The sequence below is a fragment of the Cyanistes caeruleus genome, chromosome 18 (assembly GCF_971803275.1).
Source record: "Cyanistes caeruleus chromosome 18, bCyaCae1.hap1.1, whole genome shotgun sequence".
NCBI classification, from domain to species: Eukaryota; Metazoa; Chordata; class Aves; order Passeriformes; family Paridae; genus Cyanistes; species Cyanistes caeruleus.
In genome coordinates, this window is record NC_141718.1 from 419163 (window position 1) to 438920 (window position 19758).

Here is a 19758-nt window from a genome sequence, read left to right on the forward strand (position 1 = left end):
CCTCAGTGCCGGTTCCCCTCAGTGCCCGCTCCGCTCTGTGCCGGTTCCCCTCAGTGCCCGCTCCGCCGCTCCCGCTCCCCTCAGTGCCCGTTCCGCTCTGTGCCCGCTCCGTTCCGTGCCCGCTCCGTTCCGTGCCCGCTCCGCTCTGTGCCGGCTCCCCTCAGTGCCCGTTCCGCTCTGTGCCCGCTCCGTTCCGTGCCCGCTCCGTTCCGTGCCCGCTCCGTTCCGTGCCCGCTCCGCTCTGTGCCCGCTCCGTTCCGTGCCCGCTCCGCTCTGTGCCGGCTCCCCTCAGTGCCCGTTCAGCTCTGTGCCCGCTCCGTTCCGTGCCCGCTCCCCTCAGTGCCCGCTCCGCTCTGTGCCGGCTCCCCTCAGTGCCCGTTCAGCTCTGTGCCCGCTCCGTTCCGTGCCCGCTCCGTTCCGTGCCGGCTCCCCTCAGTGCCCGTTCCGCTCTGTGCCCGCTCCGTTCCGTGCCCGCTCCGTTCCGTGCCCGCTCCCCGCCCACCGTGCCCTCAGACGTCAGGGCGCCGGGCGGGGCCCGCAGGGGCTGGCTGCCGGTCCCTCCCCGCTGGCTGCCGGTCCCTCCCCGCTGGCTGCCGCTCCCTCCCCGCCCCGGTTCCTCCCCGCGGCCGATCCCGCCCCGGGCCGATCCCGCTCGCTGTGCGGCCGAGCCCGCGGAGCGGCCGAGCGTGCGCGGTGCGGGCGGGCCCCGCGGAAGCAGCGGAGGGCAGCGGGCCCGCGGCGGGGATGAAGGACCGGCTGGCAGACCTGGCGGAGGTGCGGGGCGCTGGGGCGGGCGGGGCGGGATCCCCCGGCTCTGGCAGCGCGGTTCCACCCTCCGCGATCCCTGAGGGCTCCGCTGCTGCCTGGCCTCAGCGGAGCGGCTCGGGCGGCGCTGAATTCCGCTGAATTCCCCCGGTAATGCCGTGCCGGAGCCGCCCGGGGTGGAGCGGGGTGGGTTCGGCCGCCCGGGAGCTCCTGGGCCGTGATGCGGCAGGAAAGCGCTCTGCGAGCTGGATTTTCCGCGTGTTTACAAAATGGTAGCTGCTTCTGTTTATACGCTCTTTTCCTTTCCCTCATTTGTGCTTTGGAAACAGTATCCTAAAAAAGAAGGGAGAGTCTGGAGAGAGGCACCATCAGTCTGTCTGCAACAGGATATGGCTTGGGTAAAATAAAAGGATATTTGAGGGGTTTTGTTTTGGGTTTGTTTTGGTTTTTTTCCTGAAAAGAAATGGAAATGGAGAACACACAGGAGTTCCTGTCATAGTTCCATTAGTCCACGTATGAGAAGTTGGGCTGTGTTGAGCTGCATTCAGGTCTGGGGCTCTTTCATCTTCTGGATCATAAAATAAGTTTTGGAAGCTCCATCTCTAGTGATGGAATTACAAGTCTCTTTGCCTTTCTCTCTGAAAGGATGAATTGGCATTGGAAAGGTTTCAGGATTATTGAATTACAGTTTCTCTACCAGGAATGATCTTTTGGAGTCATGCCAAAAAAACCAGTGTCATTTCTTTCAGGTGTCCTTATTTCCTTTCCCTGTTTCTGAGCATGTCCAGGTCGTGGGAACACATGCCAGATTTCGGTGCTGGTGTGCGCTTCCACACAGGGGAAGCAACCAATAGTGATCCAAATTAGCTTTAGATTTATAATTCTATACCTGTAGACTTAATCCTGTTCTGTGTTTCTGTAAATGGAAGAATCCAGTACCACACCCTGACACACCCCCCATTGACAGGGTTAAAAGTGTTTAATGTAGCTGTACAGAGGAATTTTTGAGTCAGCTTTAGTATTTGTAGTAGTTTTGGGTGACATTTCTGCAGTGGGCTGCTTTTTAAATATATATCAGCCTTCATATGTTCATCAATGTCATTTTTACTGCTTGTGGAATTAATAAATAGCTTAGAGACTTAAATACTTTTTTCTATTGAAGAAAATATTTAACCATGAAATGACGGTAAGAGTTACTGAAGATCTAGTCTATGTTTACAAGTGTAAGTGTGTAGTTGACCTGGAGTTTTGTCAAGTTGCATGGATGGATATTCCCATTTCCACTCACTGGAACTCACTGGAGTAGCAGCTTCCATCTTACATCTTTATCTGAAGTATCAAAAGTGCAGTGGTTTTGTGAGGTGGTTTTCCTTTCATAGAACAAATGCTTTGAACAGAGATGCTTAATGCACGGGTCAGATGCTCTGCAAAGGAATAGCGAATCTGAAGAAATAAAGTGCTAACACTTGTTTGCCTGTTTTCCAAAGTGTTTAGGTTTGTTAATGTAGTTTCATTGTATTTCATTTGGCTAAATCATTAAGAGTAGAAATAGACATCGTGGTTTTCAAACAGGCCTAGGCCTGCAGAGTCCTCAGAAGTAACTCTGCCTTGTCTCTTTTCCTTAACACGAGGATTTTGTTGTGTTCCTCTGGTCACTCACCTGCCAGTTCCCTCCAGAACTGCTGTGGGACACGAGGAGTTTCGAATTTCCCAGCCTACACTGGCCTGTTTTAACTCAGCACACTATTGCCCTGGCAGAAATGCTCATGTCCTCATTTTCCTGTTCCTGAATTTTACTGGGCAGCAAGCAAAATATTTTGACATTAGTTTTTCCTAGGTCATTGTAAAGAAGAGGGAGAAATGCTGCCTATTGATGTTTGTGGTTCATTAACATAACTCAGATATTTTTGTTAATACAGTATATTTAGGCTGTCAAACAATTGCTGGAGAAAGAAATGGTTGATGACATGCAGATTTTATAGCCTTCAGATGATGCTGCTTCCTCTTGTTTTCTTAGCTCAAAGAAGTTTTGTAAAGTGTGTGCTTTTGCAGAAGATGTATTTGTTCAATTTTAGGGGGTTGTTTTAATGTCATTTCTAAATTACTGCAAGCAGGCCCAAATGAACTTCTTTAAGCTGGTTGAGTTGTCCTTTAATACAATTAATGGGACAATTGAGCAAATCCTAGACTGGTTTTAGTTATTTTGAGCACAAATAAGTGTAAGATTAAAAGGTTCTCTGATCCAATACCCTGTTTTCAGCAGTGGTTTGTAGTGGGTGTTTGGAGAAGAAGGAGAGGAGTCGTACATAGTATGATTGCAAAATGTGCTCCCAGCCTTCAATGGTTTATATTATTATTATTATTATTATTATTATTATTATTATTATTATTATTATTATTATTATTATTATTATTATTATTATTGTTGTTGTTGTTGTTGTTGTTGTTGTTATATTATATTATATTATATTATATTATATTAATAATTTTATTATTATGTTTTATTATTATTATTGTTATTATCCATTCTATACCTGGAATCCATTTTTCATGTTTGATTGGTGAATAATTTAAAATATTTGGATTTTGTATTTCTTTCCTTGTGAGTGTTAATGAAGATCTGTTACACAGAATCTTTGAAAAATGAGTATTTCACAGCAATCTGTAAGTCCATATTTGACTGCAGGTTTTTTTAAGCAAGGACCTATAATTTGAAGAGAACTGCACTGATTTTTTTCTGTTTTTCGCACATGGAGTGGCCCTAGAACTGTTTGGGAACAGGTGGAGAAGCACAGTCAGAGGGGTTAGAATTGTTGGAGTTGGGTGGAAGCAAACACAGAGTGAAGCTGTGCAGCAGCAGAAAACAGGGCTGTTGTTTTCCCCAGAGTCAGCCTGTGACGCGGGGCTGTGTTCAGCCTCGGAGCTGGGGATGAGCCGTGTGCCCTGCCAGCCCTGGGCTGCTCTGTGGCTGCTGCTGAGCTCCTGCAGCCCTGCTGCCAGCCCTGGGCTGCTCTGTGGCTGCTGCTGAGCTCCTGCAGCCCTGCTGCCAGCCCTGGGCTGCTCTGTGGCTGCTGCTGCTGAGCTCCTGCAGCCCTGCTGCCAGCCCTGGGCTGCTCTGCAGCTGCTGCTGCTGAGCTCCTGCAGCCCTGCTGCTGCTGCTGCCTGGCAGTGACTGACCTGCCCCTGGCCCTGTGCGAGCCCTCCGGGGATGCAGCAGGGTTCTGCACACACGGCTGCTGTGAGGAGGAGCTGTGACACTGGAACCTGCTCCTCGGGCTGCTTCCCTGGGAGAGTGGTCACTTCTGGCCTGCCAGAGGAATACACGTGATCTGCACTGCTAACCTTGAATGGGACTTCAAGGGCAAGTCATAGTCACGTTTTTCAGTCAAAAGCTGTTTCCAGTTTCAAAGGTCAGTAATTACTAAGATATCTCCAGCCTGACTTATTTCTGCAGTTCTGTGAGGTTGTGGAAGTGGCAGAAGTTCCATAAACCATCAGGACAGCTTCTGCTTGGAGCTGAGAAATGCTATGGTGAGAATATCTGTATTTTAACCCTGCTGGCAGCGAGAGCAGCACACGGCTGCTCCCTTGCTCTCCCCAGTGGGATGGGGCAGAATTCCAGAAGTGAGAAAACTCATGGATTGAGAACAAAGGCAGTTCAATTGGTAAAGCAAAAGCTGCCCTCAAACAAAGTGAAAAAAGGAATTCCTTCCTACTTCCAGTGGGCAGGCAGAGGTCAAGCCATTCCCAGGAAGGAAGAGCTCTGTCACACGGAGCAGTGACTGGGGAAGGCAAAATGTCCTAACACTGAAGGTGCCCCCCTTGCTTCTCGCTTCAGCTTCATGCACTGAGCACAATCAATGTGGTCTGCAGTGTCCCTTGGGTCCCATCTGTGCCCCCAGCCCCCTTGGAGGGGAGCAGAAAAGGCCCTGACTCTGTGGGTGCTGGAACTGGAGCATCCCCGTCTCCAGCCCTGGTGGGGCACAAACCCCAAACACAGCCCTGCCAGCTGCTGTGAGGAGAGATACCTGTCCCAGCAGAGCTCCTCCTGAGGGGGCTGGATGGATCTACAGCTCCCTGATGTTTATGGAGCTCCGTGTCCCAGACTTTGAGTCCCAAGGTCAAGGTAGGAGCTGCAAACAGACTTTATTAGGTTGATCTTGGCATTGACGTGAAACTTCTTATCAGCTCTTTGTGATACTGCTTGTAGTGGGGAGGTGAAGTCCGGAGAGAGCAGTGTGTTTCTGCTAAACCCTGATTAAAGTGAGTTCTTGGTCAGTTGTGTGCTTGTCAAGGGAGGCATGGAAGCACATCACTTGAAGAGAGTCAGCAGATGAGCTGTATTTTAGGTAAGAGATGATTGAAGAGTATAAAGAGCAGAGGTTGACAAACTTCTCAGGTGTCTCAAGTGCTGGTGACTGAGGTAAGCTGTCCATAAATCCTTCAACAAATTGTAGAGAGCAAATTGATCTGTCAGTGGTGCCATGGCAGCCAAGTAGGAAAGTGAAATACAGGTGGCACGGGCTGTGGGCTGCAGAGCCACGATCAGCTGCCTCCCAGCTGAGATCTCCAGACACATTCCTGAGTCACAGCTCTGCCTTTCCTCCCTTTAGGATTCACTCCGGTGTTACGCATTTTACCAGGATCTCATCGAACCAAAAGCTGCCATTCTGAATCTCTTAGTAGATGGTGTTTTCATTATTTTTAGTTCAAATAATGAAGTATAGGATGCCGTTATGAACAAGCAAAAAAGTGTTGTTTTGCATAGATAATGAAATTAAATGTCTTTAAAATATAGCTCCTTCTTAAATATTAACTTAGAGCTTGTGGCTTAGTAGCAGCCCAGTCTTGGGAATGGTAAAGTTTTGGGTGACTTTCTTGGGGCACAGACTTCCTCCTTTAATTGTGTTGAGCAAGACTGTTAATTGATGGCAATCTGTAAGGACAGACAATTTGAGTTTTAGGTTATCTCCCCGGAATGAGTGAGTGATGGAGTCCTCAGTGGTCCCCAGCCCTGCGGGGTTGGGCCAGGGGGGCACTGAGCTCTCGTTCCTGTGTTTCAGGGCAGCATCATCCTTTCCCCTGAGCACAAACCTTGATGGGTTCTGAGCCTGTGTTGCCCCAGGGCTTCAGGCATTCCCCAGAGAGGAACTGGCACCGAGTCTGTAACTTCTCCCTGAACGTTTGGGGCACTCGTAGATTTTGATGCACAGATGGTAACTGACAGTAACTTCTTTATAAGATAATAGCAGTGTTTGACACTGGATTAAATTGCAGAACTGTCATGCAAACAATGCATATCTCGTGTAATTTAAAGAAGCCAGAACAAAACTTCTGTGGTAATAGGATCAGAGGTCAGGAGCAGAAAGTAGGTGTTAGTAGATCAGATGGCCTTGTAAGAAAAAAAAGGTGTCTTGGTATGAAAATCCCTTCATGACAATTATCTTGTAGTTTGTTGTTTTTTTTTTTAATGGATAACCTGATGACTGTATGTTAATGTTTTGTTCTAATTTTGATTAAGTGCACTCCATACAGTCATTTTGAATTAAACAGTCAGAGGAATTAAAGAAGACAAGCTTTATCTCTTTACTTTCATATGATGCATGTTAACTGTGTCTTTTTCCAGGGTAAGAACTGAGGCTGGCTGTGGGCTGGGGAATGTGCTGGGTGTGTGGCAGAGGCTCTGGGGGTTTATCACCCCCCTGATTCCTGGTTTAGGGCTGAGCTGCTGGGAATGGCAGCCCTGGGAGCAGGGCAGGAGCAGCAGCCTGCGGGTTTTGTTCTGGTGCCTGCCTGGGGACAGCGCAGGCTCTCTGCACTCTGCATTTCTTGCACTGCTCTCTTGCAGTCACTTGACTTCCCATGGCCTCTCTGCTTATTTGGTTTTGGATTACAGTCCTCAGAAAAGGAAAACTTCCTTGGCTTTGCAGCCTGTTGATGAAATTGTGTGTGCTGGAGCACTGGCACACAAATCTGTGTTTGTTGTCCTTCACAGCATAAAGGAAATGAAGATGGGGAGACAGTTATCATTGAAAAAGACCATTTTATGGATGACTTCTTCCAACAGGTAAACTCAGCAGTTTTCACCATGGGTTAAAGACTGGCTGTTTTCTCTCTGCATTTTAATTCCAGCAATGAGGTTTAACAATTCATCCTCCCCAGTATGGTTTGTAGCTGTATGCCAAAACAAATGGCAATGCTTTATTAGTTTATTTCAGGGTATTTTCTGTATTTATTGCAGAGAAATGGTTTTAATTCCCTGTCAACAAGAAATTTGCTAATAGAATTTTAAAATAGTTGTTTATTAGGAATGTTATCACTTAAGCTTTTGGCCATTGAGAATATATTTGCTATTAACAATACTGGGTTTTAGTTTAAAAAAATAATTACAGACTGTTCAAATGTTGACATTTCTGCTGGGATTTCTTTCTCTGCTGCTTACAGGTGGAATAGTTTTGGGTTTTTTAGGAGGTGTGGTTTTTTTTTTTTTAATATTTGCCCTAAATTATTCTAATGTTGTCTTTGTCATATTTCTCTTCCTCTAGGTTGAGGAAATTAGAAATAATATAGCAAAAATAGCACAAAATGTGGAAGAAGTGAAGAAGCAGCACAGCATTATCCTGTCAGCACCAAATCCTGAAGGAAGTGAGTAATAATATTTAAGATGCCACATAAGTGTGGTTAGATATTCTGAAATACTGTTTGTTTTAGCTGTCCATAGGAATACAGCTTCAGGTGTTCAGAATGTAAAATGTAGAACTAAGCAAGTATTTTAATTTTTAATAATGGATGAATACTTTCATTTGTTTATTTTGACCTTTTTTAGGTCTCATTTGAAAAATGTGCATTCAGAATATTTCTTGTATTACCCAAACCTTTCCTAGAGCAAGACTCAGTTTAATATGGGTGTTTTTCTTCACAAACTGAGAGGTTACTTGTGTTTCCTCCCATTTGTGAAAGGGTTGATGTTGTCAGCTGAAGCTTGCACTGTCAGTTGTGTCCATTCCTCGCTGGGGTCAGGGTGCTGTGTGACCCCAGAGCCAGCAGCTGCTCACAGTTCCTTTTCTGGAGCTTTGTCCCCAAAGCTGGGGCTGGAGTTGTGCTTTCTGAGCAGAGAACTCGGCAGTTCAGGGAACAGAGCCCTGGCACCTTCCCTGCTCCCAGCCCTTGCTGGCTCCAGGCGTGGCTGTGCTTGCGGGCAGGGCTCAAAGAAAAGGGAAGAAAAGATGCTGAGATATTTTTTGTTTGAATGTTTCAATGCTGGCTTGACATTTATCTTGTTATTTTGTCCTGTTGATGGGAACTGGAGTTGGGGTGTTAATTTATCCTGTCCCCCCATTCTCCTTGTGTGTGCTTGTATTCCTCCAGCTGCTTTTGCAGGCTGCTTCTTCAGTGACCCCCAGGTTTAGTCAGGGCTCATCTGGGTGTTGAAATGAGCACCTGTGAGCAGTGAGTGTTCTTGTGCATGTGTCCTGAGAGAGTCCCATGGCAGAGAGGTGACAGAGGTGCAGGGAGGTGGCACAGAGAGGTGCAGAGAGGTGACAAGGGAGATGGCAGGGAGGTGGCAGAGGTGACAGGGAGGTGGCAGAGGTGACAGGGAGATGGCAGAGAGGTGGCAGAGGTGACAGGGAGGTGGCAGAGCTCTCCTGGGTGCTGTGGGTGAGATCCCTCCCAGGGTGCAGGCAGTGCCTGGCACACACATGGCGCTGTTCAGGTGGTGCACAGCACATGGAGAAAAGGGGAGATCAGTCTGTGTGCTCACCTCCAACTCAGCAGCAGTTAACTTTTGACTGGAAAATTAACATTACCCTGAAAGTGTTAGAAACTGTTTAGCACCTGGTTTAGTTGAAGGTTTGGTAATAATAACATTTCCCAGGGTAGTCCTGCCATAAGAAGCAAGAACCCAATGGTTGCCGTTATAAAAATGGTATTTAAAGTACTTAGGAGGATAATAAACTTCAGCTCTGCATAGTTGTACTGAATAAAATTCTGAGATTGCAAGGTAGATTCGTAGACTCTTGCTGACTTACTATTATCAATCATTAACAGTTCAAAAATACATTTTTTAAAGGAACAAAGGAAGAACTTGAAGAACTAAATGAGGAAATAAAGAAGATTGCTAATAAAATCCGGGCCAGGCTAAAGGGTAAGTTGTGAGGACAAATAAAGCCCCTTGCTTTCAGAAATCACCCAGAAAATGACAATGCAAAGTAGTTCCTCCATATAGAAATGTCTTCTGCAATTGAAGTGCTTTTCTGGGGATGATACTTTGGGAGAAGATTAACTTTAACTGCAAAAGGACACTTTTTAAAATTTTTCCAGTGTAAAAGACATTAGTGTGACTCTGTTAAGAGTATGAGTGAAGCAGTTACTGTGTTTAAAGACCTCTATCAAAATTATTTAAAAATTTTCCTTAAATATCACTGCCACCCCTCTCCCCTGGAATGTTACACATGTCTCTGGGGAACTTGTAAAAAGTAATAATAATATTTACAAAGTAATTGGGCTGTTAAATAACTGATATTGACTCAGTTCTCCTGTCTTGCTCTCAGCTATTGAGCAGAGTTTTGATCAGGGTGAAAATGTAAATCGGACATCAGTGGACCTCAGGATCAGAAAAACACAGGTAGGATTCCTTCAGCTCAAAGCAAATCAGTGGATTCTTCTAGAGTGGAGAATGAGTTGAACTGTTCTGGACTCACTTCAGAGCTTGTGTGGTGCTGTGTTGGGCTGGAGGTGCCACTGTGAGTTGTGCAGAGCTGTTGCTGTATGACAGAAATGGCCCTCTCTGCTGTCCCTGTCTGTCCCTCTGCTGTCCCTGTCTGTCCCTCTCTGCTGTCCCTGTCTGTCCCTCTCTGCTGTCTCTCTGCTGTCCCTCTGTGTCCCTGTCCCTGATGCCCCTTGTCCCCCTGTCTGTCCCACTGCAGCACTCGGTGTTGGCTCACAAGTTTGTGGAGGTGATGACGGAGTACAACGAGACGCAGACGCTGTTCCGGGAGCGCAGCAAGGGCCGCATACAGCGACAGCTGGAGATCAGTAAGTGACCTTGGTGTGCTCCAGACAGCATCACCCACTGCTCCTCACTGCCTCCCTCATTCCTCAATCATTAAATGTGGCACAGAGCTCCAAACAGCATCACTCACTGCTCCTCACTGCCCCCCTCGTTCCTCAATCATTAAATGTGGTACAGAGCTCCAAACAGCATCACTCACTGCTCCTCACTGCTCCTCACTGCTCCCCTCACTGCCCCCCTCGTTCCTCAATCATTAAATGTGGTACAGAGCAGCAGAGGGTGGACAGCATCTCAGAGGGTACAAGAGAAAAGGAACAGTTTTACTGCCTGGCACAAACTCCTTGCTATTACTCTTTTTAGAACAGCTGTAAAGAGAGAAAATTCAATCATTTCCTTTAGATTGAAAATTCTTAAAGAAATGATCTTTTTCCTTTGCTTCATTTACTTCCAATATTGCAGTTTTAAATGAAGCATCAAGAAAAGCTGCATTCTGAAACAGCAAGTGTTATTAAAAGCCATTCCAAAATTAACATGCCTAACAGAATAACAGCTCTTTTTTTGTGGTCCCATTTTTGTCTACAAGGACACTTGGTAAATTCATCTGGCATAAAATCAGTGCTGCTGTTAAATGCACTTTAATCATTTGTTGACTGACTCACATATGACTTACTTCCAATTCATTATTAGGAGTATTTAGAAAGGCTCCTGACTTTACTTTGAAGTACAATATCTACCTTGGAAGGTGTCTAAAAAGTACCTAAAATCAGTAGTTTTTTTAATGTGCTTTATAGAAGTCAATATATACATTGCTGAATCAGGGAATGCAAACAGGGAAACTGGCAAATCATAAGAAAATTTTGCTTTTCGTGTGCTTTTCAAATTTGTCATTAGCCTCTCATGGTAATGGCTCAATTCAGCATTTCAGTAATGTTTATTAAGCAGGTTAAGTTGTTCTTTGCTTGTGTTTGAGGGGAGGGACCCTCATACCTCAGGACATGGTTAAGTTGAAGTTGTTATGACCCAATTGGAGCCTTCAGCTTTTCTTAAGCACTACAGATTTTAAAGCAGGTTTTGCAGCATTCTTGGGTATTAACATCAGAAAATAATATTCCAACTGTAGCTTTTGCCTGATGGAGCAGCATTCCATAAGTTGGTGCAGATATTCAGCTGATTTTTCATTGGAAGAGCAGGGATTTGATGTGTAATTGTTAAAAGTGTACAGTGCAAGTCATTTGAATGTGTTGCATTTGCTGTACAAGTGTGATCAATAGGATTCAGTTTGCTCAGACATGCAGTACTAAACTGCATCAGAGCAGGAGAGGAGGTGCACTGGGGGTCCTCATCCTCTCTGAGGACTGTGAATGGAATCCTGGGTCAGTGAAATCAAATTTACATAAAGATTTTATTGCCCACGGTGTGGTGGAGTGTGTGCCATGATGGAATGGAAGAGGTAAATGTTGAGTGTTACATAAACAAATGCTGGTCTGAAGAACGCTCCACTTAGCAGGGTTCATATGTAGATTGTAAATGTTTCTGATCAAACTGGAATCTGACAGAGACCCCAGCCAGCCAGGCAGAGCCAGCCCTGACCAGGATTCCCCATGGCAGCTTTGAATCTACATCTGTTTTCTGGTTATTACTCGATACTTTCTGGATTTTGTTCTGTGCAAAATGGCCCCTGGTACAGGGTTTTATCCTGCAAGATCTCAATGCAAGAACTGTCTTTGGCTCGTCATCCTTCTGGATGGTGAAATGTTGTGTTCAGTAAGCAATGTTATGTGAAGCCCTGTTGTTTTTATCCTAGCTGGAAAGACCACCACCGATGAGGAGCTGGAAGAAATGCTAGAGAGTGGTAATCCTTCCATTTTCACTTCTGATGTATGTATTTCTGGGCCAGTTACATCTCCTCTGTTCTGCTGCTCCTGCTCCTTACGAGTGTGCTGGCACTGACCTGTGTCTCTGCATTCTCCCCAAGATCATATCAGACTCGCAGATAACCAGGCAAGCCCTGAACGAGATCGAGTCTCGCCACAAGGATATCATGAAGCTGGAGTCCAGCATTCGGGAGCTGCACGCGATGTTCATGGACATGGCAATGTTTGTTGAGACTCAGGTAAAGGATCCCCTGCAAGCACACCTGTGGGATGGGGACTGTTTGCTCCCTCTTCCCCTCTGCAATGTGCAGAAGCAGTTGGCTTTGTTCAGATAGTGCAGGTCCAGAGTGATTAGAATATATGGAGGTTCGTCACTGGAGGCTCTTGGTTTTGTTTTGGGCAAATTGACCACCTCAATGTCCTTATGCTTTCAATAACTGACCACAGACCTGCCTTCCAGTCAGTACATTTAATATTTTCTTCAGTTTGATTAACTGCAATGTGCTGGAACATCTTTGTGCATGTTTAAGTAAGGAAAGCTGTCCTGTGGAACAGTGTTAATACCCTGGGCATTTTGGGTTCTCAGCCAGTGGAGTGACAGTCAGCAAGGCTGTGTGCACCTTGCACCTGATGCAGAAGTGCAATGCTGTGTTCACCAGCAGGAGTGTAAAGGGCTTGGCAAGGCTTTCAAGTCATCTCTTGTATTCATAGGCTTTGTCTTGACATGTCCAGAAATCTGTCCTATTTTTAGTCTTTAAATACCAATTATCCAACAAAGGTATTTTTAAGTTTGATCTTGGTTTGACTTCTGCAGGGAAGTGAATAGTGTTAGAAGAGAAACTTGCCTGAAAAGCAAGTTAGAGAAACTGTAACTGGGTTTTGTTCTAGAAGTCCTTTGTTGCTTTGATATTAAATACACAGCCAAGAGAAATTGTTAGCAGGTTTCTTTTGAATTACACATGAACTGAAGTTACTTGTGCATCATTCTGTAATGCTTTGCTGTTTACTGCTGCTGATTATTTCTTCTGATGGACAGAGACACAGGTAACACTTACTGTCACTTTTCACCAGTCCTCCATTTCATTGCCAAATGTCACTGCTCATAATTAATTTGAATTTGTCATGCTTTGACATGCTAGTCCCTGAGCTCTGAGGAGCTCACATGTGTGTGTTTCCTAGACAGCTGTTGTGTGGAAATAGTCCATGTTCTTTCCCAGTGCAGACACACCAGGGCTTTGAGATCTGGAGTGTGTCTGGCTGCTCAGCATCCCTCCCACACAGGGATGTTGCAGGTGGTCAGTTCCTGTTCCTGCAGCAGGGGGAATTCTCCTGCCCTGCTCGTGACCATGCCCTGATGGTCAGAACTGGGAGCCCTTGCTTCTCATTCCCTTCTTGCTTTCCATGCCAAAGCAGAAAAGGTGTCATCCCCAGTATGTGTGTCACTGATGTGTGAAAGCAATTCTTGATGTTCTAGAGCCTTTCTTTTAGGTTCATTAAACAAAGATCCACGCATTCCAATACTGCTTTCTCTTCAAAATTTCGTTTTAAGGGTGAAATGATCAACAACATAGAAAAGAACGTGATGAATGCGACAGATTACGTGGAACATGCAAAAGAAGAGACAAAAAAGGCAGTGAAATATCAAAGCAAAGCACGCAGGGTATGTTGTCTTTCTGTAATTGTGCTAGGCAGTGTTTTAATTCAGCACAGCAGCACTTCCAGTGTGAATTGTTCTGCTGTAGTTAATATTGAAAATTTGTGATAGCAGTAGAGCACAGGCACCTCTGGGACTGGGAGAAGGGATCAGTTCATGCACAGCTAAGGGTCTGTTCACAATTTCCTGCTCAGAGCTGCCAGTACAGAGTATAAAAACCCCAAAAGAAGAATTTATTAATTAGTCCAGTGGATAAATTCACATGTTTTTCTTACCAGCTTTCACAGTACCTTAAATGATTCAGATTTTAAATAACCTTAAAAGTTTTTTGGCTGTTTATCATAAGTAAACTTACCTGGATTTAAAGCTATAAAATCTATTTGCTGGCAGGAGAAAGAAAAGTACTTTTGCTGAAATAGGCTTATTTTTTCAAAATTCTGCTTGTAATTTTTAGTTTTATAGATAAATTAGGGGGATTTTCCCTCTGGAAAGGGAAATTTGTGCAGGACTTGAGTTCAAAGGAAACCTTCTGGCACTTTCCATGGCACTTGCTTTGTTTTGGTATCTTTCCTCCCATCAGACACCAAATAATATATTCTGATATCAGACTACTAAGTAGTTTATTTTTACATTCCAATTTCCCCTTTTGCTGTGCTGTGCAGTTCGCTGAGGCTCGTTATGCTGAGCTGGATTTGAGGGAATAATTCATTTTCTATAGATAGAGATCTACATAGAGATAACACTCCTGGTCCTTTACAAAAGATCTTTTCACAAGCCTTAAAAGAGCCCACTTAATATGTATGTAAATGGTGCTTGTGTCATCTCTGATAACTGAACAGGCATTAATCACACCAGTTTACCTGCTTAAAAATGTTAATTCTTACATTTGCAAGATTGTGCAGATAAATTTATCTCAATTTAAGAATACAGGAGGCTTTAATGAAAACGCTTGTGGGTCTAAAAACTACTTGAAAAGTTGAAAATAAATGCAAGTGCTAATGTGATTAATATTAATAATACCTTGTTTCTTGACAGAAAATGTGGATAATTATCATTGTGTCAGTGGTGTTGATTGCCATAGTAGCTCTAATTATTGGTTTGTCTGTGGGTATTCGGTGATGCTTGGATAACCCCAGCATGCATGGCTGCCTGCCACTGTGGCAGTAAGTAACTAATCAACTAATTTGGCTCTCCTTGTCTGGGTCTTGTGCTTCTGAGCCTTCCCCTCCCTGCAGTGTGGGGAGGGCTGGGCACCCTGGGGAGGGCTGGGCACCCTGGGGACCCCACTGCTGGGCCTGGAGACCCCAGTGCTGTGTTGGGGACCCCAGTGCTGTGCCCTGGGGACCCCACTGCTGGCCTGGAACCCCACTGCTGTGCCCTGGAACCCCACTGCTGTGCCCTGGGACCCCACTGCTGTGTTGGGGACCCCAGTGCTGTGTTGGGGACCCCAGTGCTGTGCCCTGGGGACCCCACTGCTGGCCTGGAACCCCACTGCTGTACCCTGGGACCCCACTGCTGTGCCCTGGAACCCCACTGCTGTACCCTGGGACCCCAGTGCTGTGTTGGGGACCCCACTGCTGTACCCTGGAACCCCACTGCTGTGCCCTGGAGCCCCACTGCTGTGCCCTGGGACCCCAGTGCTGTGTTGGGGACCCCAGTGCTGTGCCCTGGGGACCCCACTGCTGGCCTGGAACCCCACTGCTGTACCCTGGGACCCCACTGCTGTACCCTGGAACCCCACTGCTGTACCCTGGGACCCCAGTACTGTGCCCTGGGACCCCAGTGCTGTGCCCTGGGACCCCAGTGCTGGCCTGGGGCAGGTCCTGTGCTGGAGAACATCGCGGGGAGCCCGCGGGAGCTGCCCCAGGCCCAGCAGAGCTGCAGAGTGCCCGGGGCTGGCCCCCAGCTCTGGCAGTGCTGGTTCTTACCCCGAGAGCTCACATCAGCAAACAGGACAGAATGCTCAGTATTGGATCTTTATCCAGTGGGGTTTCTGTGGTTCAAGCAGAGTTGTTAAAGTGTAGATGTCTGCAGCCGTGAAGTCGGCTCTGATGGCTTGGAGCACATCTTCAAATTTCCTACTTTGAAACTGTTTATTAGTGCTAGACTAAATGGGAGATAACAGTGTGTTCAGGACATGAGATTTCTTCCAGTGTTGGTGTTCTTGCTGTAGTTAAGTACCAGTTCTTGTCCAGATGAAGCTTAGCCAGGCCAGCAGGCAGCAGCAGATAACTTCTCTCAGTGTAGCTTTTAACGTGCCGTGTCCTGAGGCTGTGCACAGAGCCCCCGAGCAGGCACCAGCTCAGACACTTATCAGAAATCCTCATTTCTGTACTAACACTCTTTAACATCTCAGGTTTTGTTTCTGTGCTGGGATTCCTGTCAGCTGGGGTTTGTGGGCAGGGAGCAGCGTTCACTGTGCCATTACCTGCAGTCAGGAATTCCTGACCCAGGGTCACACCTTGGTGCATTTACACAGAACCATCTCTCCTTGTTTAACCCTCACAGCTCCTCTGAGCTGCACCTGCAGTGTTTTCACTGACCTGCTGAATTCCACTGAGGGTGCAGATGTGAAGGTTTGAGCAGGCTGCAAATATTTATCCAAGGAGGGTGGCAGTGAGCAGGTACTTGGACTTGACCTACATCTGTTCCTCATGATGTTTACAGAAGTTGGGCACGAGTAGTGACCATTATTCTGTGAAGGAAAAGAGGGAAATGTTGCACAGATGGCTCAGGCTTGTGGCTGTGGTTACATGGATGTTAGGAACAGGAAACAACAGGAAATGGTGGCAGTGAGTGCTCCTGAGAAAGAGAATCCCAGCACTCAGCCTGGGTGGCACTGTGCCTCTGAATTCATCTAAACAATCCTGTCTCTGACAAAGTATTTCAGTCTTAACTTCTCTCTCTTTTCCCTGCAGAAACTGATGTTCATAATAATCTGTGTAACTGTATTGCTTCTGATACTTGGAATTATCCTAGCAACAACTCTGTCCTAGCAAGCACATTCCAAGAGTTACCAGCCTGCAGGAACTCCAGAACATCTCCAGTGAAACCAAACCTTCTCCACAGATGATGCCTTACACTGTCCCACGGGCATGACCTGTCAGCAGTGGTTAAAAATGAAAGCAAAATCACTCTCAATGTTTACTTGTAAATGAAAATCAGAATGTATTAGGGTGTGTATGGATTGTACATCATAAACTAGACACTTGTAAGACTGAAACTTTCTTTTGAACTAAAGTAACTTAGAGTTTTTTCACATCTCAGTGTTACAGTTGGAATAGGGAGTTGAGAGACTATTGAATTTTGACTTTTTTTTGGCTTTTTTTTCCTATTGCTAACCTAACTCTAATCATGACTTTAAGTACCTTGCAGTGCTGCCTTTGTTAGCACTCTTGTGAATATTTTTATGAGATGTAGCCTTGTGTTTAATTGTATTAATTATTTAGTCACCTTAACCTATTGAAACTTCATGCTTTTTCTCCAACAAGTGCTAAAATATTTTATCCTGGAAAGACACTCATTTAACTGCCTAGTGCATTACACCTGAGAAGAAAAAAAAGCTTTTTTACACTTGCCTGATTATTTTTTCTTTCAAGGTTATTGCTTTAAATACTTCCTTCATGGTTAACATAAAGTTAATTGCAACATTTCTGGCAAAAGCATACAGCTCTGCAATGCTGAATTTGCACTTGAGCAGGTAATTTTTACAGATAATTCTTGTGCAGAGGAAACTGGTGGATCAGTTTAGCCTTGTTGCTTATATGAGTATGACAAAAATGACTTTATAAAGCCAAATCAAGTTTCCTTGTTGTGGAGTTTGCAAATGTTGATGTATGAATACAGCCCATGGGGATGAACTCCCTCAGAAGAGTCTGAAATTGAATCCAGACACTGATTTGTTATGAGATCTGTGTGGCTATAACATGTATGAAGTGTTTTGGTGTACACATGCCTGATGTAATGCCAGCTTGCACGACTTGAAAGCTTCAAAGAACTCAAATGTACCCAAATAACTGCATTTAACGTTACAGGTTATTTTTGTATCTTTGTGTGTAAAATATTTGTAACTTGGGTTTGTGACTCCTCGTTGTTCAAGCATATCCATGTAGATATGTAGATATATTTACACTCTAAGAGAAATAGAGGAGAGCATAATTTGTGCCTTTTTAAACATAGTCTAAAACTACACTCATCAATGTTTTCAGATATTCAGCTCTCATGTTGACTGCAGTAACTCAGTCCTGAAAGTTTAGAATCCTTAAACTTAGTTTTTGTTAAAGTGTCTGAGATCAAAGTTACTCAGTAAGCGAGAATTCAGACTTCAGAAAACTCAGCAAAGTTTACACTTTCTGTCGAATGCATGAGTATTCCTGCTTTGCTGTCCAGGTGTACTGTGAAAATGCTGGAGCTATTCAGATGTCAAACATGTTGGAAAGAGAAAACACACGTTGTTGTTGTTGTTGTTATTATTGGTCTCTCTACAAGTCAGCCATAAAGAAGTCGCTTGAAAAATTCGGCTTCAACAATGAACAAATTCCTTTTACCTCTGAGTCCAGAATGCTCACTGATGTCTGGGAGGAAGTTTACATGCAAAGCAAGGAAGGATTGGTTGCCTTAATGCTCATTCTAGGTAAATATTTTTTATTCTGTAGTTTTCTAGATTTTTATCAGTAAATATTATTTATACAGGTATGCAAATTAGATGGGGGGGAAAAAAAAAATCACTCCTGCTGTTTACCAGCTGCTGATGTAAACTGCCCCTCCAAATGCTGTCATGTTGAATTCTGTTCTCTGTGATGCACTAATCTGCCCATCAAGACCAGAAATTCCAATAGGCTACTCCACAGGCTTTAGTTCTTGTTGAACAGCTGCCTCAGTGAGTTTGTTTTAAAGCAAAACAGACCTTCTCACATGAACCTCTTTGTTTGGTTCATATTGGAGGGGAGTAAATCTCTAACCTGTGCACTAATAAACTCATCTAAGCGAGTCTGCTGTGTCTGCTGTGTGTCCTGCTGCTCCTGCTGAGTGTCCTGGAGGTGTCTGAGTGACACCAAACACAGGGCAAGGTGTGGTGGCTTTCCTGCAGCTTTTGACCAGGACAGTGTAGAGATAGTTAGGAAGAAAACAATGGGATATATTCATTTAAGCTGTGCCCATGGGGGAGTTTTATTAGAGAAAACCCCAAGGTTTCATTGAGTGCTCTCTTCATACACAAATAATTTGTGACAACTCCTGGAACAGTCTGACAGCAGTGAGGGTTTGAGATTTAACACCAAAGCACTTAGAAAATGCCCAGTTAATGACTACATGCCAGTAAAAACACAGGGAATGTGTTAGATAGCTGCTCTTACAAAGTGCAGGATGAGCAAAACCAGATTGTTTAAATGGGCAGGGATGTGCTGCCAAACCTGGAGAGGAAGGGGCTCGATGGGATCAGCTCAAGCTGTTCTGCCCTCATTCTGCCCCTGCTGTGTGGTGTGAAGCACAGCACAGAGTTCCAGGCAGAGCAGCCTTTGTTCATCAGCACCACTGGAGTTTTGATGAGGGGAAGCCTGATAAAGTGGAGGAGACAAAGGGAAAGGAGGGAGCTGCTGCCTGTGAGGAAGGATGCTTTTCTTTAAAAAAATCCCATCATTTAAAATAAAAGTGCTGAGTGTTGCTTTGAGAGCACAGTTTGGATGTGGGTTTTGTCTCGGGTTGTGTTGGGGGTGCTCCCAGGGGGTGTGAATTTAAAGACTTGGGTTACACCGTGTTAAATTTGATGTGATGTGTCCATGGGGCTTGGATGGCACCTCTGGGAATGGCCCTGGCACCCTTGGAATAGCCCTGGCACCCCTGGAATAGCCCTGGCACCCCTGGGAATGGCCCTGGCACCCTTGGGAATAGCCCTGGTACCCCTGGAATAGCCCTGGTACCCCTGGAATATCCCTGGCACCCCTTTTTGGAAGGGAATATCCCTTCCAAAGTCCTTCCATGTGGGGTTTGCAGGGGCAGCTTCAATGTGCATTACAGGGTAATTGGGTTGGGGTTGCACAAAACTCTTCTGCACTTGAAGGGGTTTTATTTTTTGAGTTTTGTATGACCTCAGCGAGGTTTCTGCCATCAGGGGAGTCTGCTGAAGTTTTACTGGTTCCAAGATCCCAGGCAGCATTCCCCTGCAGAGGTTCCAGAGGGTTTTCCTCATCTCCCCCAGGATTTCTCCAGGGATTTGGCCGCAGTGCAGATGTTTGCACTGGCAGAACTCGGCAGGTTGGCTCTTGGTCCCTGATCCAAACCAGGCTGTTGGGCAGGGGGGGTGCTGGCCCTCAAAAGCAGGCTGGACTGTCTTTTTACATTTTTGGGGGGTTTTGTATTGAGAAAGTGGAAAGCACGTGCTAAAACCCAAATCATCACCTTACTACTCAAATCCTTTTATAAAAAATTACTACAAAAGCCTAACACAAACCAAA

The 19758-nt window shown here is 45.4% G+C and overlaps 1 protein-coding gene across 6 annotated transcripts; it reads left to right on the plus strand.

Annotated features, from left to right (window-relative positions):
- The first annotated feature begins 543 nt into the window (after positions 1-543).
- On the plus strand, positions 544-18296 carry STX2 (syntaxin 2). 6 transcript variants are annotated; one of them, XM_086856493.1, is made up of 11 exons: positions 612-774; positions 6761-6832; positions 7311-7410; positions 8837-8911; positions 9318-9391; positions 9693-9801; positions 11583-11656; positions 11754-11891; positions 13202-13312; positions 14342-14469; positions 16225-18296. In XM_086856493.1, the coding sequence occupies exons 1-10, from the start codon at positions 745-747 to the stop codon at positions 14423-14425; spliced, it is 867 nt and encodes a 288-aa protein (XP_086712619.1). In that variant the 5' UTR covers positions 612-744; the 3' UTR covers positions 14426-14469; positions 16225-18296. The 6 variants fall into 6 exon arrangements, with proteins under 6 accessions (XP_086712614.1, XP_086712619.1, XP_086712618.1 ...); XM_086856489.1 differs by lacking the exon at positions 612-774 and adding an exon at positions 4972-5114; XM_086856490.1 differs by lacking the exon at positions 612-774 and adding an exon at positions 4974-5188.
- Positions 18297-19758: the final 1462 nt, after the last annotated feature.

Excerpts from the sequence above, each read along its gene's own strand:
- STX2 (XM_086856493.1), top strand. The coding sequence starts at position 745 with ATGAAGGACCGGCTGGCAGACCTGGCGGAG. Across the intron at positions 775-6,760 it reads GGCTGGCAGACCTGGCGGAG|CATAAAGGAAATGAAGATGG; the intron begins GTGCGGGGCGCT and ends TGTCCTTCACAG. Across the intron at positions 8,912-9,317 it reads AATCCGGGCCAGGCTAAAGG|CTATTGAGCAGAGTTTTGAT; the intron begins GTAAGTTGTGAG and ends TCTTGCTCTCAG.